Source organism: Haplochromis burtoni, unplaced genomic scaffold (genome assembly GCF_018398535.1).
Source record: "Haplochromis burtoni strain Fernald_Lab_line unplaced genomic scaffold, NCSU_Asbu1 Contig_70, whole genome shotgun sequence".
NCBI lineage: Eukaryota > Metazoa > Chordata > Actinopteri > Cichliformes > Cichlidae > Haplochromis > Haplochromis burtoni.
In genome coordinates this window covers 2,149,308-2,171,860 of record NW_024582431.1, presented here as the reverse complement: position 1 = coordinate 2,171,860, position 22,553 = coordinate 2,149,308, and the positions used below count along the sequence as shown (strand labels likewise).

At 38.9% G+C, this 22,553-nt stretch overlaps 3 protein-coding genes across 4 annotated transcripts; 2 read left to right on the top strand and 1 right to left on the bottom strand.

Moving 5' to 3' along the window:
* Positions 1-994: 994 nt before the first annotated feature.
* Positions 995-10,425, bottom strand: LOC102311462 (probable ATP-dependent RNA helicase DDX17). The gene is made up of 13 exons (XM_005924946.3): positions 10,107-10,425; positions 9,018-9,177; positions 8,666-8,762; positions 8,257-8,390; positions 7,994-8,059; positions 7,725-7,866; positions 7,398-7,558; positions 7,129-7,301; positions 6,932-7,042; positions 6,763-6,824; positions 6,555-6,614; positions 3,440-3,673; positions 995-2,284 (listed from the first exon to the last, which is right to left on the bottom strand). The coding sequence occupies exons 1-13, from the start codon at positions 10,157-10,159 to the stop codon at positions 1,779-1,781; spliced, it is 1,959 nt and encodes a 652-aa protein (XP_005925008.1). The 5' UTR covers positions 10,160-10,425; the 3' UTR covers positions 995-1,778.
* A 107-nt stretch (positions 10,426-10,532) lies between these two features.
* On the top strand, positions 10,533-15,668 carry ntan1 (N-terminal asparagine amidase). Of its 2 annotated transcripts, none has more exons than XM_042221622.1 (10): positions 10,533-10,953; positions 11,948-12,050; positions 12,865-12,930; positions 13,340-13,448; positions 13,543-13,616; positions 13,702-13,752; positions 13,850-13,903; positions 13,986-14,083; positions 14,405-14,518; positions 14,627-15,668. In XM_042221622.1, exons 1-10 carry the CDS (start codon positions 10,873-10,875, stop codon positions 14,795-14,797), a joined length of 921 nt encoding a protein of 306 aa, XP_042077556.1. In that variant the 5' UTR covers positions 10,533-10,872; the 3' UTR covers positions 14,798-15,668. The 2 variants fall into 2 exon arrangements, with proteins under 2 accessions (XP_042077556.1, XP_005925009.1); XM_005924947.3 differs by having other exon boundaries at positions 13,699-13,752; positions 14,627-15,666.
* Positions 15,669-16,032: 364 nt separating this feature from the next.
* Positions 16,033-22,365, top strand: LOC102312097 (mpv17-like protein). Its single transcript, XM_005924948.3, has 4 exons — positions 16,033-16,632; positions 18,647-18,717; positions 18,916-18,945; positions 20,304-22,365. The coding sequence occupies exons 1-4, from the start codon at positions 16,329-16,331 to the stop codon at positions 20,511-20,513; spliced, it is 615 nt and encodes a 204-aa protein (XP_005925010.1). The 5' UTR covers positions 16,033-16,328; the 3' UTR covers positions 20,514-22,365.
* Positions 22,366-22,553: the final 188 nt, after the last annotated feature.

Below are 22,553 nucleotides of genomic sequence, written 5' to 3'. Positions count from 1 at the left end.
AATCTGATGTTTTAATTTATCTACAGGCAGTTTTACTGCTAACATCCGGGATTAAACGGAAGAAAGCAATAATAAAGGTAAACACTCCAGGTTTTGATGCTCTAGCAGTTTGTCAATAAGGTAGATTTCATCAATTCCGGGTAGTTGGTGTGAAAAACGCTGAAACTGATTTGATTCCATTCAGATTTGCATTATAAAAATACAAAGGACAAGCAGGACTGCCATAACGGTATCAAACATAGTTTGGTTTTTTTTGATAATTTTTTGTCTTTACCAGTGAAGGCAGATAGGAAAGTGGGGCCAAAGAGAAGAAGACTTGAACACAGGCCGCTGCACTCTGGTTATGCAGCATATGGCTGGCTGCTGACCCACTGAGCTAAACTGGCACCCTTCTGCTACTACTACTGACATGTAGGTGTGGAGGAGGCTTTCCACTCGAAACAAATTTAATAAATTAAGTCAATATTATACTTTTTGTGCACACTCTGTAAAAACTAGAGTTCACAACTGTAAGTCTTATTAGGCTCATCCATGCTCCACATGCTGTGGCTTTGTCCGACTTTTGAGAACTGCTAGGTTTGGGTATTAATAGGCCAGCTAAGATTTGTTATTATTGCCACAGCTAATTGCACGTTTTCAACAAAAAGGAATAAGTAAATGCTAAAACCGAGAGAGCAATTTGTGGTATGGTTATAAGTAGATCAGAGCGGATTCCCCCTTTACCAAACCTGTTTCAGATATAAATACTAAGCTGAAGTTTATAGAAACCATTTTTTACAAAAAAAACTGCATGTAGCACATTCCTTGTAACCCATGTCCATGTTAGTCATAATTTTTTTTGCACCAACTGTAAACAGAAGTCAACTTCCATCCCCACCAATATGCATTTACTGATCAAAAAAAAGAAAAGAAAACGTGCATAATCCTGAGAATGTACTACAATAATATAGTGAAGGTCATCTTAACAGGGAAGTAACCAGGTGTACACGCTTGATTAATCATTTGAAAAGTAGGAAACACTTTATTGGTTTGATTTATTTAGGAAAACGCAATAAAAAGAACACGTTGAGGGGGGAAAGGGAAACGAGCAACAATCTGCAGTTTAGTCAACAATGTGCTTGGTAATGCTACGGGACAGCAGAAAGGAAAAGCATGCGTGACAAAATCTGAGTCTAGTACAACGATCACACTACAAACTCAATGATTGACTGGTATGACAACTATTGGAGAGAAGAGACAAACTTCAATGTTGCTTCAGAGAATAAAGCTATAATGTAAAGAATAAATAAAATGTAATGCTAGCCAAAATGTCTCAAACTGAACAAGTGTAGACTAATATAGCGCTCAAGAATGATATGAGCCTGGAATGTGACTATTAATGAATTTATAGTAGACCGGCCCAATGATCCACATAATACTGAGGCCTCAGTCTAATGTCGCTTTCATTTTAATCAAATCCTTTAAGTAGATCACATCCTCTGAGGCATTTGTTTGGAATAGAAACACAATACTTATGGTTCATGGTGCAGGTACAGTGGCAGTCTACTTTAGAAAACCCTTGGTAAATTTTGAAGATTTCCTTTTCTATCAGACAATTTAAATTCCACATTTTGGGTGTATTAAAAAGTACAAAACAAATAGAAAATATAAGCCCTTACCTCCTTACACATATGCCTTTGAAACCCCTGCCTCTACATGATTTCAAGAGTTTTTAAAAAGCCCACAAAGGTAACCTGTGGACGCACAAGTAGCACAAAGGAACTCGGTGCTTGTTCAGTTTACTTCCTGGGAGGTGGCAGGCCTGGGGGAGGAGGGGGAGGCGAAGGAAACGGGTACGGCGGTTGCCCCATGAAGCCCATAAGTGGGGGCTGTGGTGGAGCAAACTGCTGAGCCATTAGGGGCTGCAGGCCCCCTGATAGTGGAGGAGGAGCCTGGCCAAACTGACCCTGCGGTTGGCTCGTCTGATCCTGACCTCCGACGCTCCCGGCCTGGCTTCCACTGCGAGAGTTGTAGCTTCCGCCACTTCCGCCGCCACCGCCCCCACTGTTGTAGCTCTGGTACTGATCCGAGCCTGAGTTGTAGTTGTTTCGGTGATCCCGGCTTCGGTCCCTGTAGGAGGAAGAAGAGGAGCGGTCTCCGTCACGGTTGTTGCGGTTATCACGGTTGAAGCTGCTGCGGTTGTCTTTGCCCCCGCCGCCGCTGGAGCGCATACGACGATCACACTCTTCCTGGTACATCAGGTTCGGGTTGTTGGAGTTGCTGCCACGGTAACGCATTCTTCCACCTGAAAAACAGCAATTCAACAATTTTCAGGTAAGAACATACTTAGATACATTAACACACACAATATACTGGAAAATTCTTGTTTTTTATCCACCAAATCAAAAAAAAGGTGAAATAAAGTAAGTCAATGAAATAGAATATAATAAAGTAAAAAAAAAAAATACAGAGTAATAACTTTGTAAATATAATTAAGCGAAAGAATAGAAGGCCAACCTGTGGTGGCCAATCCATGTGTGAGAATAATGTCGCCTGAAGCACACTTTCAGCCTGATAAATCCAGGCATTATCATGTTAAGAGTACACAAATAGGAAAATATCCATTGTTAGGAAAAACAGGTAATCTGACATATTTAGGTAGTCAACTGACCTCATTTTTAGGAACTTAATATTGCTGAACCTAAATTTGACCACCACAGGAACCCCAGATCGAAACACTAACCCTACAAGCTTATATGAAGACACTAAGCATTATGGGGGCATCGTTTCATGAGGGATGCCTTCTTTCCAGTTAGCATCACTGACGAGTTGTTTTCTTAAGGCCACACAGGTGTTTCACCCCAATCTTATGAGTTTACTGTGAGTTCTACTGATAATATTTAACAATCTGAAACGTTTAAGTTATCACTGATGGTCATCATTCAAGATTGTTTTCTTATTTCTTCCTCAAACACCGTGGTTCACCATTGCTTCCATGTAAAACATATTAATCACTGCAGTAGTTATTCAATAGAACATTCTTAACTGTTTGCTTATTTAAATCTAGACAGTGACTTTCCTTGACCAAGCTGTGTGTGAAGTTTTTCAGTAGTGTTTCCTGCACTACAATCAGGCTAGTCAACTGTCACTGACCATACTGAACAGGTACCTGTGTTGCTCTATTGCCTTACATATTAAAACTTAAACAGCAGCCTAGAACCAAAGGTGTATAAATATGTAAAGCACAATCAGGACAAACAGATTCACAGGTAACAAATACGTTTTAAGACTGATTTCAGTACTAGGAGTCTAAAACAGAGTAACAAAACATTAATCATCATTAAATGATAAAAAAAAATAGCACCTTCTGTTGTATGATAAATATTTATGGATAGCCTTTTCACACACAAAATTTGTGTGATTTGACTGAGGTTTAAGAGCGTGACAGAGTCCTTCTTACCGCCTCCTCCTCCACGGCCCGAGTCCACAAGCTGAAGTAATTTAGGATTGATGGCCTGGTGTGCCTCCTCCAGCACCCGGACAAGGTCTCGTGCCTGTCGCAGGTTTCCTGGGGTGAAGAAGGTGTAAGCAGTGCCCTTGTTGGTACTGCGAGCTGTACGTCCAATACGATGGACATAATCCTCAGAGGAGCTTGGATAGTCATAGTTGATGACGAACTTGACATCCTCCACATCTTTTGAATTAAAACCAATATTAGAGGAAGGGAGAAAATAAATACATGAGAATCTCAAGATCAGGACTTCTGGAGAAAAAAGGTAATTTTATTTTAGCCCAAATATATAACTACAACTAAATATTTTCCAAATGCATTATTAGGAGAATTTCTAAACGAATAACTTACCTGCTTATTTAGACATCGTGCAAAAATCCAAACGACATTCAAAAATAACTGAAAAGTAGCTTTTTGTGCTCAGCAGATATAAAGTGAGCATGGCATTCAGCTGAAATCATGATTTGGATTTGTAATCTTCACATTAATGTGACTGCTGCTCAGAATGTGCGAGGACAACGAGTCTGTTTCTCATTACAGAAGATGTGGGGCTCTGACAGCACTGCTGATCAATAAGTCTCCCTTCTCCCCTCCATCGTGACAGAGGGAAGCCACTTAATCAACCATTACCTACTACATAGGAATAATAATGTACCGTGATTGAATGCTACTGATTTTAATGAGCACTAAGGCAGCACCTGAATGTATGGTGAGCTCGTGGAGGAGTTAGGACAAAGGGGTGGTGAGGTACTTACCCCCTTCATGTTGTGTTTACAAAGGTAGTCAGTCCCCCCTGATCAGTCCTGGTTCACAAGGAGGGGCTGAGGGAGAGGGAGACAGGATTCCTCCCTCACCTTCTGCTCACACCAGCAACGTCAGACGGGAGCAGAACCGTTAAATCTCCAGAGACACACCCACCCACGCAAACACGCACACGTATACACAAACACACACACACAACGGGTGGTTCTGTTGCTCTCTCGCCGCATTGCAGGGCCCTCCTCAGACCCTGGCCAGGACTGGATCCAGACGAGCCCGTCTAACTCTCTCTCTCCTGTCTGTCTGCTTTTTGGGACGGACCGATGGGCAGACATACAGGAACCTCAGGCTGCTCCCAAGGAAGGCTCGTTGGATTTACAAACTCTGACAATACTGGGCAGGGGGGATCTTTTTTAGTCGAATAAGAGGGGCTGTAATCCCTCTAAAACTAGCGAAGCTTCTATTTTAACGTGAATGAGGGGGCAGTGACAGCAGCGCAGATTGTTACAGCTGCCATGTGCTGCCAAACCCTGAGAGGAGAAGAGGGGAAAAGAGAACAAGGATTCGGTCATGGGGATTTTGGAAAAATTAAGACACTTTCACTTATCCCCCCTTCTCAAGATTATCCTGTCAACAAGTGGATCTGAGAAAATTCATCTGTCTTTATTCTACACATATGCATCTGCAAAACATAGCAAACTTTAACATTTTTGCAGAATAAAGGGACAACTACACAATTTATCTTTTAACGCTTAGATTTTTTTTAAAAAGTGCAATATGTGCGACATCCTTAGTAAATTTGTACTGACACCACAAAGGAGACATAAGAAAAGGTGCACAGGAGCATCTGTCCCACACACCCCTCCTTTCAGGCAGCGTGCCAAAGAGCCCCGTTTGAAGGAAGCCTTTAAACTGCAGTAACAAGAAACAGACTATAAACCCAGTGGACCAGAGGGCCTGCAGCCTCCATACTGGACAAAATGGTCCGTTAGACTGTCACATTATTACAGTAAGGGCGGGCGCTTTAATATAAAGCACTGATTTGTTTCATTGTTTATCACTAAATTCATTCCTGTTATTCCTTTCAGTTTATTTTCACACTTGTGGTTAATTGCAATAGTACATGTACACACTGTATAATACAATTACTGGTGTATTAATCTATGTAAAAGCTCCTGTAACTAATGTGCTAATGTCCTGCTTAACCGAGAGACCACATTAATAGGTTAAAACCAGAACCAGAAGTGTTATTAGTTTTGTATTTAACTTTTTTTTTTAGATTTTAGTATGGACTTACTCATTGCCGGGTTTTTTGATAACTTTTAGTTAATTTTTAATATACAAGTTTTACAAGTTTACAAGTTTTTTTTAAGTATTATAATATGGAGTGTAATTTTCAGGAAGAAGAAGAAGCTTAGAATATATTTCACAATAAGGACACTGGTACACAGTGACATAAGTATGACATAAATACCCCCATATCTCAATAAAGATCTGTACCCATACCGGCTGTATTGGTAAATTTCAGCCAACCTGAGAAATACTAAAACTAAGGACATTTCTTGGATATTTTTATTTTGTTTTGTTTATGTGCAAAATATAGTTTCAGTTAACCTTTTTCAAGAGTTTTATTTCAGTTAACTACACTTTAGCTTTTATTTTATTCATTTACTATAATGCCACTGACTCATAATAGAAACATAATTAAAATGAATTTTTAAAAATCTATTAACCTTAATTTTTTAAATGCAAAAATGTTAACAGATCAAATGACATACTTGTGATCTTCCACTAGAATTAAGTACATGTACTGAAAGGCAAACAATGAGTTTTTGCAAAATATTGGAGCCTTTTTTAATTTTTATAGCAGATGTGTACTTAGTGTATTTAAGTGTTATTTTGTAATTATTGTTGACCCAAATTAATACATTCCTAATAACAAAAAACTGACATAAACAACCTGAGTGTAATTGTTGGAGGACAGTTCTGCAAGAAAATGTATATTTTGTGTTTTGATTTATATCTGCCAATTGCAAGAAAGGTTGTTCTCCAGCTGTCCACTTACAGACAATCTACTGGCCTACTTGTAAAGATATTTAGCAGAACAGAGGTCACTTTAATAGGAACCCACCAACTATAACTGTGTTATTCTTTTATGTATATATTATTTAAAAGTTATTTCTGAAAAAAAAAATAGATTTAAAAAAAAAACGAATCACAATGACACAGTGAATACAGAATTACATTAATATTATGAATTATTAAGATAGTGAGATATTATGAACTATTGTGTGGTGAGACATACCCAGACCACGAGAGGCAACATCAGTGGCAATCAGAATGGGGGCTTTGCCACTCCGAAATTCTGTGGAATACAATCAAACACTTTACAACAGAAGAACAAAATGAAACTGAAGAAGAGGATCATTTTGTAAAATACTGGTAACAGATGAATGGGAGGAAAATAACCCACAACAAAGACAGGACAGAAGGTGGCACCACTTTATCCTCACCTGTAAGTACCCAGTCTCTCTCAGGCTGGCTCTTGTCTCCGTGAATGCACATGGCCGGCCACCTAGAAAACAAAACCACATTAAAGTAGCAAGATTACTCCACCTTCAGTATTTTAATATTTCTCCTAGAAATACTTTGTAATTATCACAAGAGAGAGTAACTCCTCACCCATCACGCCTCATCCTCCGTGTAAGATCATCACAGCGTTTCTTAGTCTCCACAAAGATGATGGTTTTGTTCTCTTTTTCAGCCATTATCTCCTCCATCAGCTGAATGAGTCTTCCAACAAAGAAAGAGCTCAAATTAGACCTATAATGAAAGATTGCAACATGCTATTTTACTCTAGTCATATTTTTGTTTCTTACTTGTCGTCCTTTTCAGTCTCCATGCAGACATCGACTATTTGAAGGATGTTGTGGTTGGCGCTGAGCTCCAGAGCTCCGATATTGATCTGGATGTAGTCCCTCAGGAAGTCCTCAGCCAGCTGCCGAACCTCTTTTGGCCACGTTGCACTCCACATCAGAGTCTGTCTGTCAGGCTACGAGACGGAGAAGGAAATAGATTTTAACTGAAAAACACTTCTACGATAGGGTTTTATCCAGAATCTTAATAGTAAACCAGCCCTCAGCCTTACCCGAATTTGTTCTACTATCTTGCGAATCTGCGGTTCAAAGCCCATGTCCAACATGCGGTCAGCCTCATCCAGCACTAAGTAGGTGCAGCGGCGCAGATTGGTCTTCCCTGCCTCCAAGAAATCAATGAGGCGACCAGGTGTGGCAATGCAAATCTCAACCCCTAGAGTCAAGAAGACCAGAAAAAGCAATACACATCTTGAAAGGTGCTCAGGCAAAGTGACAATCGTTCTTGTGGGATATAGTGAACAGAACATTTCATAGATTTCTTGGATTTTATAACAGTTTTCAATAATCCACTGCATATCCTTATCTACACCCAACCATACCTCGTTCAAGGTCTCGAATCTGTGGTCCTTTTGGAGCTCCACCGTAGACACAGGTGCTTTTGATACGGGAAGACTTCCCATAGTCATAAGCGACCTGTTGTACCTGCTGAGCCAACTCTCTGGTTGGGGCAAGTACCAAACACTACGAAGAGATGAGGATAATAAATAAGGAAGGTTACAGAATGACAGAAGACCTGCACTAAGATCACGATTTAAATAAAATCTGTATTATATTATGGTATTATATTACACATTAAGTTTAAACTTACAATTGGACCATCTCCCCTCTCCAGATAGGGTTGGTGGTTGATGTGTACAATAGCTGGAAGAAGGTACTGCAGGAAAAAATGCAAAAAAATTAGTAAAACCAACTAATGCCCATTTGAAAGTCTTTTGGTTTAAGCATAAAAATTATTTTCTTCCTACTTCTGTAGTTAGCCTAGCAACATGTGCTACATACAGAAATTATTATTAACTTTTAAATAAAGCGTTAAAAATTCTGTCATGGTCCCAAATGATGAAGGATTCTCACAGCCAGTGTCTTTCCCGATCCAGTCTGTGCAATCCCCACCATGTCCCTGCCACTCATGGCCGCAGGAAAACCCTGGGACTGGATTGCTGTGGGCTCCTTGAAGTTCTGCTGCATCAGCACATCCATCACGTACTCTGTCAGGAAAATGAGGGAGACAATCAACAAAAAGCTGTGCAGATGTTTTGATCTTCTTTGTTTCCTTTCATCAGAAGAATTGTTTGTTTAAATATACCTGCAGTACGTGTAAGAAACATTTTGATAATGGCTTTAAAACAAATTTATGAGATTTTATAGTCACTGGATGTTTGAGTTTGTGAAAGAAAAAATTACTAAAACTAATGCTTTGCTAATGTTTTATAGAAATGATCTGTGCCAGCATCATAGTTTATGCAGTGTATTTTTTACTGACGAGGAAACTGCGCGTGGTGAAAAGCGGTGACAGGCTTTGGACAGCCGGACCCTCTGATTGTGATCTCCTTTCTTTTGCAGAAGTCTTCCACTTCATACTGTACATAACAAGAAAAGAAGGGGGAAAACATACATGAGGGGATGGTGTGTAAATTGGTCACATTTTTCAGAGTATGTTCTAAAGTTTTACCAAAGAATTACAATTTTTGCTGCTTTTATTGTATGTTTCCACTTTTTCTCACACAAGCAAAAGCACTATTTGAAACAGAACTTATTACCAAAAATACCCTCCAAAAATTAGGTCAATCACGTTTTCATATTACTGATGTAGAAGAAAAACAGTAAACATTTACCTGATTCACACGTTGCACCTCAAGATGTTCAGTGTAGAAGTTCTTCTCAAATTTTGGCAGCTCATCCAGATTCCACCGCTTCTTTCGAAGACGCTCCCCTGGATTCCCAAACTTCATTGGTGGAGGTCCACCGCGACCGCTCATGGGCCCAAACCGTGGCCTGAGAAATAAGAGCAATGAGATAAAGAGCACTGAAGACTCAGAACCGCAAGCTGCAGCAAAGGATTGACTGTTGAGCTAATGCTGCAATTATGATCCTGACCAAAATATGTATGGCTTACTGAAAATGCATGTAACAACACTGTAATTTTATTATAATCATCAAGTCTACAGTGCCAATCCTATATTAGTCCACAAAAACTGTAGGACTTTAACTCCTCTACACCAGTCAATAAATGCTCTGTTGTGCTTTGTTTATATAACCTAAAGCTTTAGGGTTATTTTAAGATAGTTACAATACCTTTAATCCTTTACAGAAATTATGTAATGACTGCAGCAGATATAAACCTAGGGTTACAATATTCAGTTAAGTTCAGATGTGCAAACACCACCGAAGGTGTGCTAGTAAGTGTAGTGTGATGACACAACGATTATGTATGTACACCGCTAGAAGTAACAAACCCCAACACTTTACCTTTACAATGTCCTAAGTAATAAAATGTAATGTTAAAAATACCAGGTAGCCCTAAGTTGTAGTTTCTACTGATATTTAAACAGCAGATACTGGCAACCTGAACTTTATCATAATTTATCATGAAATTATCATAATTTCCCTCGGGATTAATAAAGTATTCTGATTCTGGCATCAATTCAACACCATTTTTAAGCAACTGTTGCATTTGTACTGCTGCAAATGTACTATAACCCTCGACTGTGAATAATAATAATAATAATAATAATAATAATAATAATAATAATAATGGAATAACAATAAAATTAAGAAAATATTGAGGAAGTCTAGGCTTTATCGGTTGTGGGTTTAATAAAAAAAAAAAACAGGGCCTCAGGTCGAACTTCCTCCCAGGTCCAGGTCTGTAAAGCTAATTGTGTGTAAAATATGTTGCTTTCACATATAAACTAAAAACTCACCTGTCTCGTCCACGGTCCCTGTCTCTGTCTCCATAAGATGAACCCCCTCTCATTTTCCCGTTCTGTTGTGTTTGTTATGCTAGCTTTGACGTCGGAGAGCGGTTTGTTTTCGTTTCGCTCGACGATTGACGGCAAAATAAGCGCAATTTACGAGAACAACGACAAGAACGTCGCAACCTTCCGTTATTTTTCTATTAGACGATAATTACGCGTAAATGTCGGGATTATTACACAATTATTGTGTACGTCACGTAGCTAAACGGCTAGCTCGCTCCTTTCCTCCCTGCCCTCTTTCCCGACGTGACTTCAGCTAGTAAGTTTACGTAGCCTCGTCTAAAACGAACCTTTACTACGTACGCATATTCACTAGCCGCAATGGTGAATATGATAAGTGTAAACAATGCGCTTTTTATCGCTGTGTGGCGTCAAAACCTTGGGCCCTATTTCACGGTGAAAAGGCAAAGTGAGATGGAGGGACCTTAAAATGATCTCCACAAAGAAGTTAAAAAAGCTCTGTGTTGACACAAATCTCATACTTTTAACGAAGAACATAAGGAATCTCTAACTCAGCAGTAGGGGGCGCTAATGCTTCACCTGGTGCATCCGACTGTGAAGCGACGAAGAAAAGTCTTCCAGGAAGTTCAAGTAGATGGGTGCAACCAATGACTGTACTGAGTAATGAATTCAGTATGTGGTATTTAAAGATAGTAATATGAAGTTTTTGCTCTTCGTGACAACCACTGTAAAGTTCACATAGCCTGAAGAAATGCCTTTGTTCATTCAAAATAAACCGCTTGACCCCATAAGATCGACAGCGGACCTGTTCGACAAAAATCCACATTTACAGGTTTGTTTTTGCAAAAGTGTGGCTGCTATAGTTAGCTCATCCTTTTCATTTAATAGGAATTGTCTGTATATTGTTATGCTAACAAAATCGCTGTTGATAATTTACTAACATAACAGATTTAACTGTCTCTAAAGTAACCAAGTAAGTGTCAGTGGTTGTAAATCTGTGCATGAAGCAAAAAACCAAACCTAATAAGTTACACAGGAATGATTTATAGAACTGCACTACGACTACGTTTCAGGTACCTTAAATATAGATTCCGTTTATAGCTATAGATATCCAGTATGGACTAATAACGAACATGAAAAAGATTCAAACCCTCAATAACAGTAACATCCACATAAACAAATACTTTACACATAAATGTCGCTTTGCCAAATCTCAATTCCATCGCAAATCCTCGAGATCGGTAGGATACCTGCGCTTAGCTCAGAATAAGATTCATTCTAGCCTTCTAGCTTTGTTCCTTTATTTTGGTAATCTAGTCTTCAAATCTTCTTTAACTGTATGTCATTAGTTAGTTGTTTTTTGTTTTTTGGTAAGGGGAAGTTGAAAGATAAATAAAATAACAAGATAAATGAAAAATAATAATTAAAAAATTATTCACTTGGTTTATTGCACTGGTCTCATTTCAGCTCAGTGAGAGAGTCTTCACTGCACCTTGCTTTTGTTTATGGTCACACTATTGTGTCTCTCAGTCATACTGTGAGAGTGGAGCAGACAGTGAGAGGAAAAGTGAAATAATATTAAGTTGCTGAAAATTGCAAATTGTTGCAGGAAGTGCAATAAAACTACCCAACTAAAGTTTCACCGAACATAACTACTAGTAACCCCCTGTAAACCTGCTGGCCCGCATCCCGTCGTCCCCAATAATTGATCCAGCTTTACGAGTCAGGATCAGAAAAAATATCCGAGTCAAATACTAAATCAGTTTGTGTTGTTTTCTTTGTTTTATCACTTTGAACCATTTAACTATTTTGTTTTCATGTCACAGGAAAAGGCAAAAGCATTTCGGTCTAAGCCGCTTGTTGATGTTGATCCAAAGTGCCTCCTGTATGTCCATCAGAGGGAGTTTGCTGCAACAACACCAGCAGACAGTGAGTAAAACAAAATACTGGAACCAGATGACCTCATCGCAAGGCTGTATACACACTGATACATAAGACTTTCATTATGTCTACACCTTACCCTCACACAGCTTTGATCTTTTAGGGCCCACATAACAGAGATGGGTGGAGATGCTGTTGAACCAATTTTAGCTTGAAAACTCAAGGGTTATGTTTTGGCAGGCAGAAACAGAGGCTACTGAAAAAGAAGACATAGACATTTTCACTTACCAGTTTTGTCATATCAGTTACAAAAATGAAGCCGAAGACTTGCAGCTAAGCTCTCACACATTTTGTAATTTTACTCCGCTTGTGTCTGCACTTTACTTTAATTGCCAAAGCGTTAAAGTGATGGATGGATAACGTGCCTGGTACCCACTCTAATATGTAGCAGTATATGGAATAAATCCCAGTCTATGTTTTCTGCCTTATATTCATGAATTACTTTCAGTGACAGTTCCACCTCATCATCAAGCTAGGTAAAGAAATCGTTGGGGTTACTTTTTGCCATTGCTGCTCAACCTCAAGTGTGAAAACTCTTGGCTCCATCATGTTGATTGGTTGCTTGTTGTTCAAACTTGTTGTTCTACAAGGCATTCAGCCAACAACAGAAACCTTAATAGTGTGTGATGAAGTCTGACCACTGAATAGCTTTTGGATCAAGAATTATTCTAAGCGTCACTCTGCTTTTATTTATTTATGGACTATTTGGTATAAAATTCAGCACTTCAGCATGTTTACTTGGTCTTCCAGATCATGTACTGCACTATAACAGTAACATGCTTTGTTGTCTTATTTTTAACAGAATGCGTTTCAGTCATTGGATCTGATGATGCCACAACCTGCCATTTGGTTGTGCTGCGGCACACTGGTGAGAAATCCTTTACCATATTTGGGGCGATCGTGGCTCAAGAGTTGGGCGTTCGTCTTGTAATCGGAAGGTTGCCGGTTCGAGCCCCGGCTCCAACAGTCTCGGTTGTTGTGTCCTTGGGCAAGACACTTCACCCGTTGCCTACTGGTGGTGGTCAGAGGGCCCGGTGGCGCCAGTGTCGCCAGTGTCCGGCAGCCTCGCCTCTGTCAGTGCGCCCCAGGGCAGCTGTGGCTACAATGTAGCTTGCCATCACCAGTGTGTGTGAATGGGTGGATGACTGAATGTGTAAAGCGCTTTGGGGTCCTTAGGGACTAGTAAAGCGCTATACAAATACATTTGTGCTAAGGCATTATAAAAGGAAACTGTATATTGAATTTGTGGTTAACAATTACGTTTCATTATTTCTTAGGAAGTGGAGCAGTTTGCCTAGGTCATTGTGACGGTTCCAGCACTTGGTCTGAAGTACCACTCCTCGTGAAAGCGGTGACATCACTGAGTGATGCTTGTAAGGAGGGCAGGTATGACACACACATAAAAAAAGCAGTAAAATTCCAGATTATTCAACTAATTAATTAATTAATTTACATTTCTCCTCTCCTTTCCAATATGCAGACTTGAGCTCCATCTTGTCGGCGGATTCAATGACGACTCAACAACATCCCATAACCTCAGCCTTGATATACTGGGTATAACCTTACAAACTTACTTCATGTTGGACTGCAGTGTAACGCAGCAGCATAACTTAAATGGCTTTTTATCACTTCACAGCAGCATTCCAGGTACAGAAGGAGGATATTCATCTGGAAACATGCTGTATCACAGGTAACTTTGATGTTTGTTTTAACTGCTGAAGACTGTTTAGATACACCTGTCAAAACAAAACCTTTGCTCTAATCGTGCCTTCGATTCGCTGTTGTAGAAATGAACGATGTGGTTGTTAATGGAACTCACAGACCTGTAGTATATGGAATTGGTAAGTGATACCGTTACAGAACAGGATCCAGTGCTTTCGTGGTATTCAGCCTTTAATATGTTGTGACTTTGTTTCTGAACAGGTGTAGATGTTAAAACAGGGGACGTTTACCCCGCCTCCTTCCCTCATAAAGGCCCTGCAGAGGAGCTGCGATCAGCACGGACCTTCACGGGAGGAGAGGTGCTCTGCAAACATGACATGATGAGATTTTTTTTGAGAGAAAAATGCATGTTTGGCTATACACAATTTTCAGTTGTCTACCTCTTATTTAATCAGTCTGTTAATTTTGAAAGAGATCCTCAGATTACATCATCACTGATTTTTTTTTTTTTTTTCTGACTTCCAGTACTTACTGAAGTGACTTAAAAATGTTTTCACAAGTCTGTGTTTTAATGGATAACGGATCTGGGATCTTGAAATTGTTGTTACTTTTATGTTTAGTTTTTGTTTTTTGCTGGCAAAAAACTGAAACATACCAATTAAAATAATCATCCCTTGCAGATGGTTAACATATATGACTCGAGTCGGGGACTTTTTCAAATCGGCCCGTGCACATGGTCTCAGAATCTGGATATTGCCTTCTGGTTGTCACAGAATGACGACACAATTTTAAAGGTAACGTTATTGGAAGTTATTGTCTTTGGTTGTTAACCAATGACAAGAAGCTTTTTTTGTGAGTATTTAAAACAGACTATGACTTTGGTATTTCGTCCTCTTATTTAGTACCTGTCCACCTCTCCGAGGGCTGAGCCACCGCACTTTGTCCAGCATATGAAGTCCACTATTCAATTCCTTTTAGACCACCCCAACTCTGAAAGCCTGTTTCCAGGGGGTCAACCACAGTTCTACCACAGGACGGAGACTGGGGACTGGGAGAGGGTTGTCCAGTCATAGAGTCCAACTCTTTTCTTGCTGAACCTTAACCCAGTAGCTGACTTTTTTTGTCTCTCAGCTCAGTGGGATGCACTGTGACCCTCTCACCTGATTTCTGTTCTGTGTTTATTGTGTCTTAAAATGGAGTTTACTTTACTTGAACATGTATCTGTTGAATTGCTTACCTGACTCATCTGGCTGGTCCAGTGGAATGAGTAGAGGCAGTGTCTTTGTTCGTGCCTCTAATAGTTTTTCTCACTTTCAGGACTTCATACGAAGTGTGCTTTTCTGCAGCAAGTTCAGGATAAGGTCCTACTGCTTCTCTGTTTTCCCTTTTTAAAGGAAATCATTTACAGTGTTTCACCAGGTGTCCAAGTGCTGACCTTTTCCACATCATGGGTCCAGTATTAGTCAAGTGTTAGAATCAGTTTCAGATGTGACACAGCTCTGATTGATTACCTCCTCTCCCAAAGCCAGAAGACAGTAGACATATAAAAGTTAAGAAATCGATGTGCAGCAACAATTTCTATCATGTATTTTGATGAACAATTAAATTCTTCATTGTGTAATAGTTAAAGTTTATTTTTTGACTAAAAACACATCTACCATGTAAAAGATATTTTATCATAAACTATATTCTTTTGCAGACCTGGCTAAGAATATGTTTGTTTTACAAACTGCATGTGTACATGTGTATGGTATTCTGCAGTGTGGATGTTATGGATTGTTTTTTAATTAAAGAAAATGCGGTTTTACTAGTTTTGCCTGATAAAAATTTCATTCATGGCCTTTTCATCAGTTGTCTTTTAAGGTGCTTGATAAATTCAGTGTAAATTGTTGGAACTTGTGAACATGCTGTATTTGTTGAGAAATAAATGTGAATGAGGAAATCTGTTTTGAATGCTCGCATTGTTCAGATCGAAAAATACATTTTTGGTTGATAATTTGCAACAGTTTGCTCAAATGCCATTTGTAGAAAGTGTCAATGTGTTTTATTAGATAAAATGTGTGTGTCTGTGCTCTAGATGCAAATCAGTACATTCCATTATCATTTTAAAACCTAGAAATCCCTACATGACCAGGTTCCTGCAAATCTTCTTGTTGTTCAGTTTCTGATGGCACAGATTTCTGCCCATATAAAAGCGTCACTTGAGGTAAGATCCTCGCGGTGAAGCGGACATATTCCTCTGGACGTTCCAGCCCCGCCCCTTCAACGCTGCTTCTGTTTTTCACGTAAAAAAGGGGGCGTAGTAAATTTAAGCAGAAGGAAGCTACCTTTGCGCCGGCTGTCAGTCCAGTGCCGGTTACAGCTGTATGGTGTTTGCCAAGCAAGTATCTTAGCTATGATTTTGTGTTTTTATAGCGTAAATTACACGAGAAACGTAAAGACTCGGTGGTAGGTGAATACTGTGATGTGGAGAGAGTGAAGACCCGTGTGTGACTGTTAAAGTATACGCGTTTAGCTAGCACATCACAGTCAGTCGTTTTGTGGTTAAAAGGACTTGAAATAGGTTTTTATTTTCACTTCACGGGGTAACGGCAGCTAAAAATAATGCTAAAGCTGTTTTTAAGACATGCCCGTCGCTTTCCGTGGGTTACCAACGTGACACTGTACGGCTGCCTGTTCGCCGGGGGGGACTTCGTCCACCAGTGGTTCTCCGGGAGGGAGACCATCGAGTGGAGACAAACACGGAACGTCGCGGTGGTCGCGTTTAGTTTCCATGGCAACTTCAATTTCTTCTGGATGCGTTTCCTGGAGAGGAGATTTCCCGGGAACTCTATCGGGATGGTGATGAGGAAGCTGTTCCTGGACCAGACGACGGCGGCGCCCCTCGCCACCAGTGTCTTCTACACAGGTCGGTGGGCTGTGGGAGGCACAGGCTGGAGGATTTCGGTTAATGGTTCATCTCACAGCTGATCGCCTCTCTGTCCATTTGTAATCAGACCCATGCCCTCTCTGTGCTCCTTTCATGTGGCGTAATATCACCACTCGTTCCTTGTCTCGTGACACAGACGAGCAGAGGTCAAGTGAAAGACATGAAGGAGTGGATTATTACCACTAACTGGGCGGACTACGACTGATACTGCCAGCAGAAATTGCTTCATTACAGTGGTTTACTTTAGATGGGAAGTGATAAAATCCCTCCCTATCAGAACCCGGATCACAAAGGGACCTCAATCCTAGACAGCAGACATATCTGCTGTCAAAGCTTATGATTACAGCTTTGAGAGTCGAGTCAAAGACTTAAATAACATTTAATTAAAATAATCGGATGAACAAAGACTTAGAAAGCAAGCAGAAAAGGAGAGCCAAGTCAGATTAAATGGAAAACAAATACTGAAAATAATACAAAAATGAAATCAGAATTGCATACTTTTTTTGCTAGATTTAATTAGATTTTTATTATTCATCCAGAGCTCAAAAGAAATCCTCCAGAATGTACAAATAAGATTATAAGCGGGTTGTAATTTTCCTTGCAAAATACATTTTTGTTCATCAAATGACTAAAAATAACAGGAAACTGATTAGAATTTTCTTTAACATGCAGACCATTTGAGATCTTCTATGTAGTCACTCCCCTAGAATGGCTCATTACAAACCAAAAAAAACCCTGATTTTAGTAGTTATGTTCCCCAGTATGTGCTGATGTCGAGACATAATGCAGGGGGAATAGATTTTTTGGGGGGTACCGTAGAAATGGTTTTATTCAGCAGAGCAGAGCAGCTCAGTTGTTTTACAGTATTCATTACTGCTGAGCAAAAGTTGTTGTGGACTCGGGCAGTATTTTCACAATAAGTTATTGTGTAGCTTGTTCTTTCATGAGGTCCAGAAGTGTCAGTAAGGCTCCAGTCCACTCAGATACAATCATAACAATATACAGCAATATTGCTGGTATAAATTTATCAGAACTTGTTATTGCAGTCTGTCACAAAACCTTTCTTTTGTAACTTCTTCTCTAAAATTGCTTCTACTGCTCAAAAAAACTACAGATTTTATAACTATAACCTTAAATGTTGAAAGTGGAATAATCGGTTTTGGACATAAACTATTGAAAGTTAAATTGAAAATTAACTAGAATCAAGATAGTATAGTAAAATTAATATTTTCCCTTTTTTGTTAGGGAATAATAACCAATACATGCAAGACAGATTAAAGAATTTATTCAGAAATGGAGATGGATGGATTTTTTGAAGCCAGACCAGCACGTTTAGTTAAACACTTAAACGACCTAACATGGACCTATTTGACTCACTTCAAATGTGGAAACAGTTGAATCCTTAAAAATTGAGATACAGAAATTAATGTATTTGGGGATTAGACTCAGATGACCCATCATGCCAGAATGAAATCCCAGCGGAGATATGATTTAGGACAGCATGCCCCGGAGTCTAAACGCTGCTGGTGGTGAAAATGAATACAGAAGCTTTAATAGAGTTCTGGCTGAGGGGTTTAAACAAGATGGGGTAGAGGTGGGGTCTGTGGGAACAGAGATTTAAAACATGCAAAGCAGAGGCTGATTGGCAAAAAGAAGGCGGGTGAGAAAATGATTGGACTAGAGTAATGACGTCAGTATTGAGATTGACGGTACAGGGAAGCGGTAGCCGTGTAGAAAACAGAAAAGCAGCTGGACACTCACGGAGGCAGGCAGATAAGTGATTACAGATCCTTATTGAACTTACACATACGCTTCATAAACTCCATAATGATAGTGGAAAACAGTGTACACTGGGTTATTGTACTAATTTTTGTTTCAAATGTGGCTATATGTTTATCAAGATCTTCAAAAAACATGACATGATTATTTAATATGTTTATACTGTACAAACTGCATTGATCTTATAAATCAGTCAAATCTCATGTGCCTCCAGGTGTCAGTTTCTTGGAGGGCAAAGAAGACATCTTGGAAGACTGGAGAGAAAAATTCCTGAATACTTATAAGGTGAGTCATAGACACAGGCTGTTGTTTTCTAAAGTCGTGACAGTTAACAGTACCTGTTTCAAAGCAGAAGAGTCCAATGTGTTGAGTGCTCAAATCCCAAACATCCGCAGTTTTATTGGTACAAACCGTTTATTAGGTGCTCTTCTGATTATGTTTTCTAGTTCTTATTTTGTGCTTTGTTTGTATCTCTCTTCTCAGACAGGGCTAATGTTCTGGCCATTCATGCAGGTAAATATCAGCATCATCATCATCAGCTTATGTCCATTAATATAATTGGGTGAAGCTATGTAGAGTAATTGTGCAATAAAGTTCAGGGATGAAGGGTATATATAAAAACAACACATTTTTTAGTGGCTAAACAAAGTGACCTGAGCATCATTTATTTAAAATGTTACATATTCTGAGTAAGTACAGTATAATAAGAGGGACAGCTCAATGTCAACCAAAAGCATTTAATTTTGTGTAATGTACTAGTTATTTATAATTAGAGCTATTTGTATGTATTACAGCTATTTTTGTTGTAACTTTGTAATGTATTGCATTATTTATGTTAATTTAGTTAGTAACTTTTGTTACTGTCTTGGAGCAACTGTGACCACATATTTTTCTCTGGGAAACAGTATTCTGACTCTGATTCAATGATCTGCTTTGCTACATTTGAACTATTTTCATCAAGAAAAGACCAAAAACAGATACCATCAGAAATCAAAGTCCATACAGTGAGATCATCAGAGCAAGGGGCACATGAAGGTTCAGGTTTAGACATAACAAAAAATAAGGACAATGCCAAGGTAGGAAGTAACACATGAAGAAAAACCAAGCTTAAGAAATAACCAAAAGACAAAATGGTAAATGTGGAGAAATGAAGGCTCACACTAAACACGAAGACAGAGACGAGGGAACTTGGAGGACAAATGCATTAGCATTAAAGGATGAAGGAAAGGAGAGAACTGAGAGGGGAATCACTGAAGACACTTGGCACAAGTAATAAACTCAAAGTAGAAACTGAAACTTAAACAGAAACCCAGCTAAATGGGCATCCAAAAAACTCCATGAAAACCAGAGAAGAAACCTAAGTCAAATACCACAATAAAGTTACAGTTTTTGTACTGCATTAGCAGCAGAAGCATGAATCAAAACACAGGATTGTAAAATGATAGTTTATTACTATGAAACTATGAAGTAAAAACAGAAATAAAATATCCTGTAGTATCACAAAAATCAATCTCACCTTCAAAAACGGCGGTGGGCTCAGTGGGTGAGCAAGCGACGATATGCCGTATGACCAGAGAGCAGTAGGACCGGGTTTGAATCAAACCCTTAGCCCTTAGCTGCATGTCTTCCCCGCTCTCTCTCCCCGCTTTACTGTCTATCTACACCCTCTCTATCCAATAAAGGCTAAAAAAAATAAATGCTAAATACGTATCTGGGGAAGTGTTTTTCTGTGTTTCTTACGTACTGTATTGGGTCATTGTCCACACCTTTTACCCTCCAGTTGCTATCTATACCACTGTGTTAAATAGCAATCAGTAGACATTTATGACATAATAGTGATGACGATATGCTGTTATCTCAATTTCTCTCAGTTTCTGAACTTTGCCTTGGTGCCTCTGTATGTGCGGACCACCTTCACTGGCTGCTGTGCCTTCATCTGGGCCACTTTCTTGTGCTTCTCACGTCAGACCGGTGACGGCACAGCTGGTGCTGCGCTGGCGTGGATGTTCCCTCATAAAGACGATGATGCCGAATACACTAAAGAGAAAGACAAGGTGGATGCCCCCAGCAAAGGGGCATGACTATGTAAACCCACACAGTAGCAGAGTCAGTCGTTTTTATGGAAGGTGACAAAACGTCAGCTGGACTAGTGGACTGCGGTCTAACCCAGCTGATGTTACACTAACACTGCCAAGGTCACAGGTCAAAGACTCGGTGAGATAAGAGAGAAAGTGCTGAAAAAAACTCCAGCATCTTGAATGTATATGCGGAATATTTTTATTATTTATGCAGTATATTAGCTCTGTGGGAAAACATTAAGATCTATCCTTCCATACCACAGTGACTATGACCATTGGCTCTTTTGTTCATTTTTATTAATGCCATCTTGTGTTTGTTCCACAAGTAAGGTCCTTTTTTTAAAAAAAAATTAACTTGATTTGCTTGATTTGCATCAAAGTGAAAAACGGAATAGTGTACAAACGATTTCCACCATGTGGACACTGGGAGCTAATTTATTAGCTTAGAATTTTAATTAATGATGATTTGAGTCACATTTTAAACATTTAAATCTCAGCTTAACCTTTCATCTTTGGCTGAAAGAGTGCCTGATCGCTAAGAAATATCCCAAATGTTTCCAGTTTACATTTTAGTATATGATGTATCGAATACAGACATACCCAGGTACCAGTTAGGATTGTCACAATGTACGATTTTTACCTCAAATGATTTTCATGGTCAAAATAATTCACTGATATTATTACAAAATCCATAAAAAACATCAACAAAAATAAAACTAAAGCAACAAGAAAGTCTGTAGGAATAGCTGTACAAACATGAAACTAATAACAACTACAAAATTATCATAATTTCAGTTTTAAATATCACTGTTATTATGAATAACATCTATCATGACACCTCTAGTACCAACAATATGTGATATTGTTTTATATGTTTGTATTATCAATTTATAGGTGGGTCATTTTTACATAAGAACGCTAATGAACTGAGTGCACAGTATGAATCCATTCAAGCACAAGAAAAATGTAAGCAGATCTGAAAACACAGTTTTGATTTGCACATTTTCAGTCATCGTCATTTCACTATTTAATATGCAGTACTGAGAAAGTTAAAGGTTATGCCGTGTTGGTCTAATAAAATCTGGGAAAGCTTGTCTCAAACATCCATTTACTTGAAAGGAAGAAATGTTGCCTGCCTGTTTTTGTAACCTTTGTTAATATTATACCATCGCATGGGCTCAACCATCTCTATAAATATTACTTTATAGATACTTTATAGAACTTGCCTGCATAAAAAAATGTTAAATCACACGCCTCTGGCTTTTATAAATCGAGTGCAGCTAGAGTACAGCAGTTTGTTATGTTATATATAGACTTTAATGGCATACTTCTCTTTTCTGTTTCACACAGATAATTAACTTTTTCTTTCTGTTTCCATGTACTACTGGAATTTATGGAGAGCTTTTTTGGTACGTTTGAGCCTAAAATATAGTTTGCGATTACATACTCATTCTGAGTGTGTGTGGCTATAACATTTCATCTGTCTCACAAGACGAAATTAGTGCTGTTAATAACATATTAATATATGAAGCACTGCTGGATCTGAGGTAAAGAAAAACATTTTAATCACTACTGTATCTTTTATCAGAAATTGGAGTGTATGTTTCTTAATAATAACTTCCGATTTCATGACTGTATGTGTGCTGATACCCTGGAGCTGAAATGTCCAAGAAATGAATATTCCTTTTGTTTCTATGCTATTTTTTCAAAGTCAAAACCTTCTGTTTTTACTGGTTTTGTTGTCACAGAGCACAAATGGCTGCTGTTGACTGTGAAAACTCATCTAATTACTTCTGCACCAACCGCTGGAAATATAGTAATAATATTTATTGTTGAATAAATCGAGAAAATGTCATTCATTTATTGTTGGATTTTTTTCTTTTTACTGAGCACAGTGAGAACACCATTGTAGCTACACAAATGAAATGGACATTAATGAGCTTGTTCTTGTACCTACAACAGAACAATGGTCAATAGCCTCACAGTTTTCTTCACAAAAGGTGCCTTTTGTTTGTTTTGCCTTGAGTTCAAGAGGAAAATCCC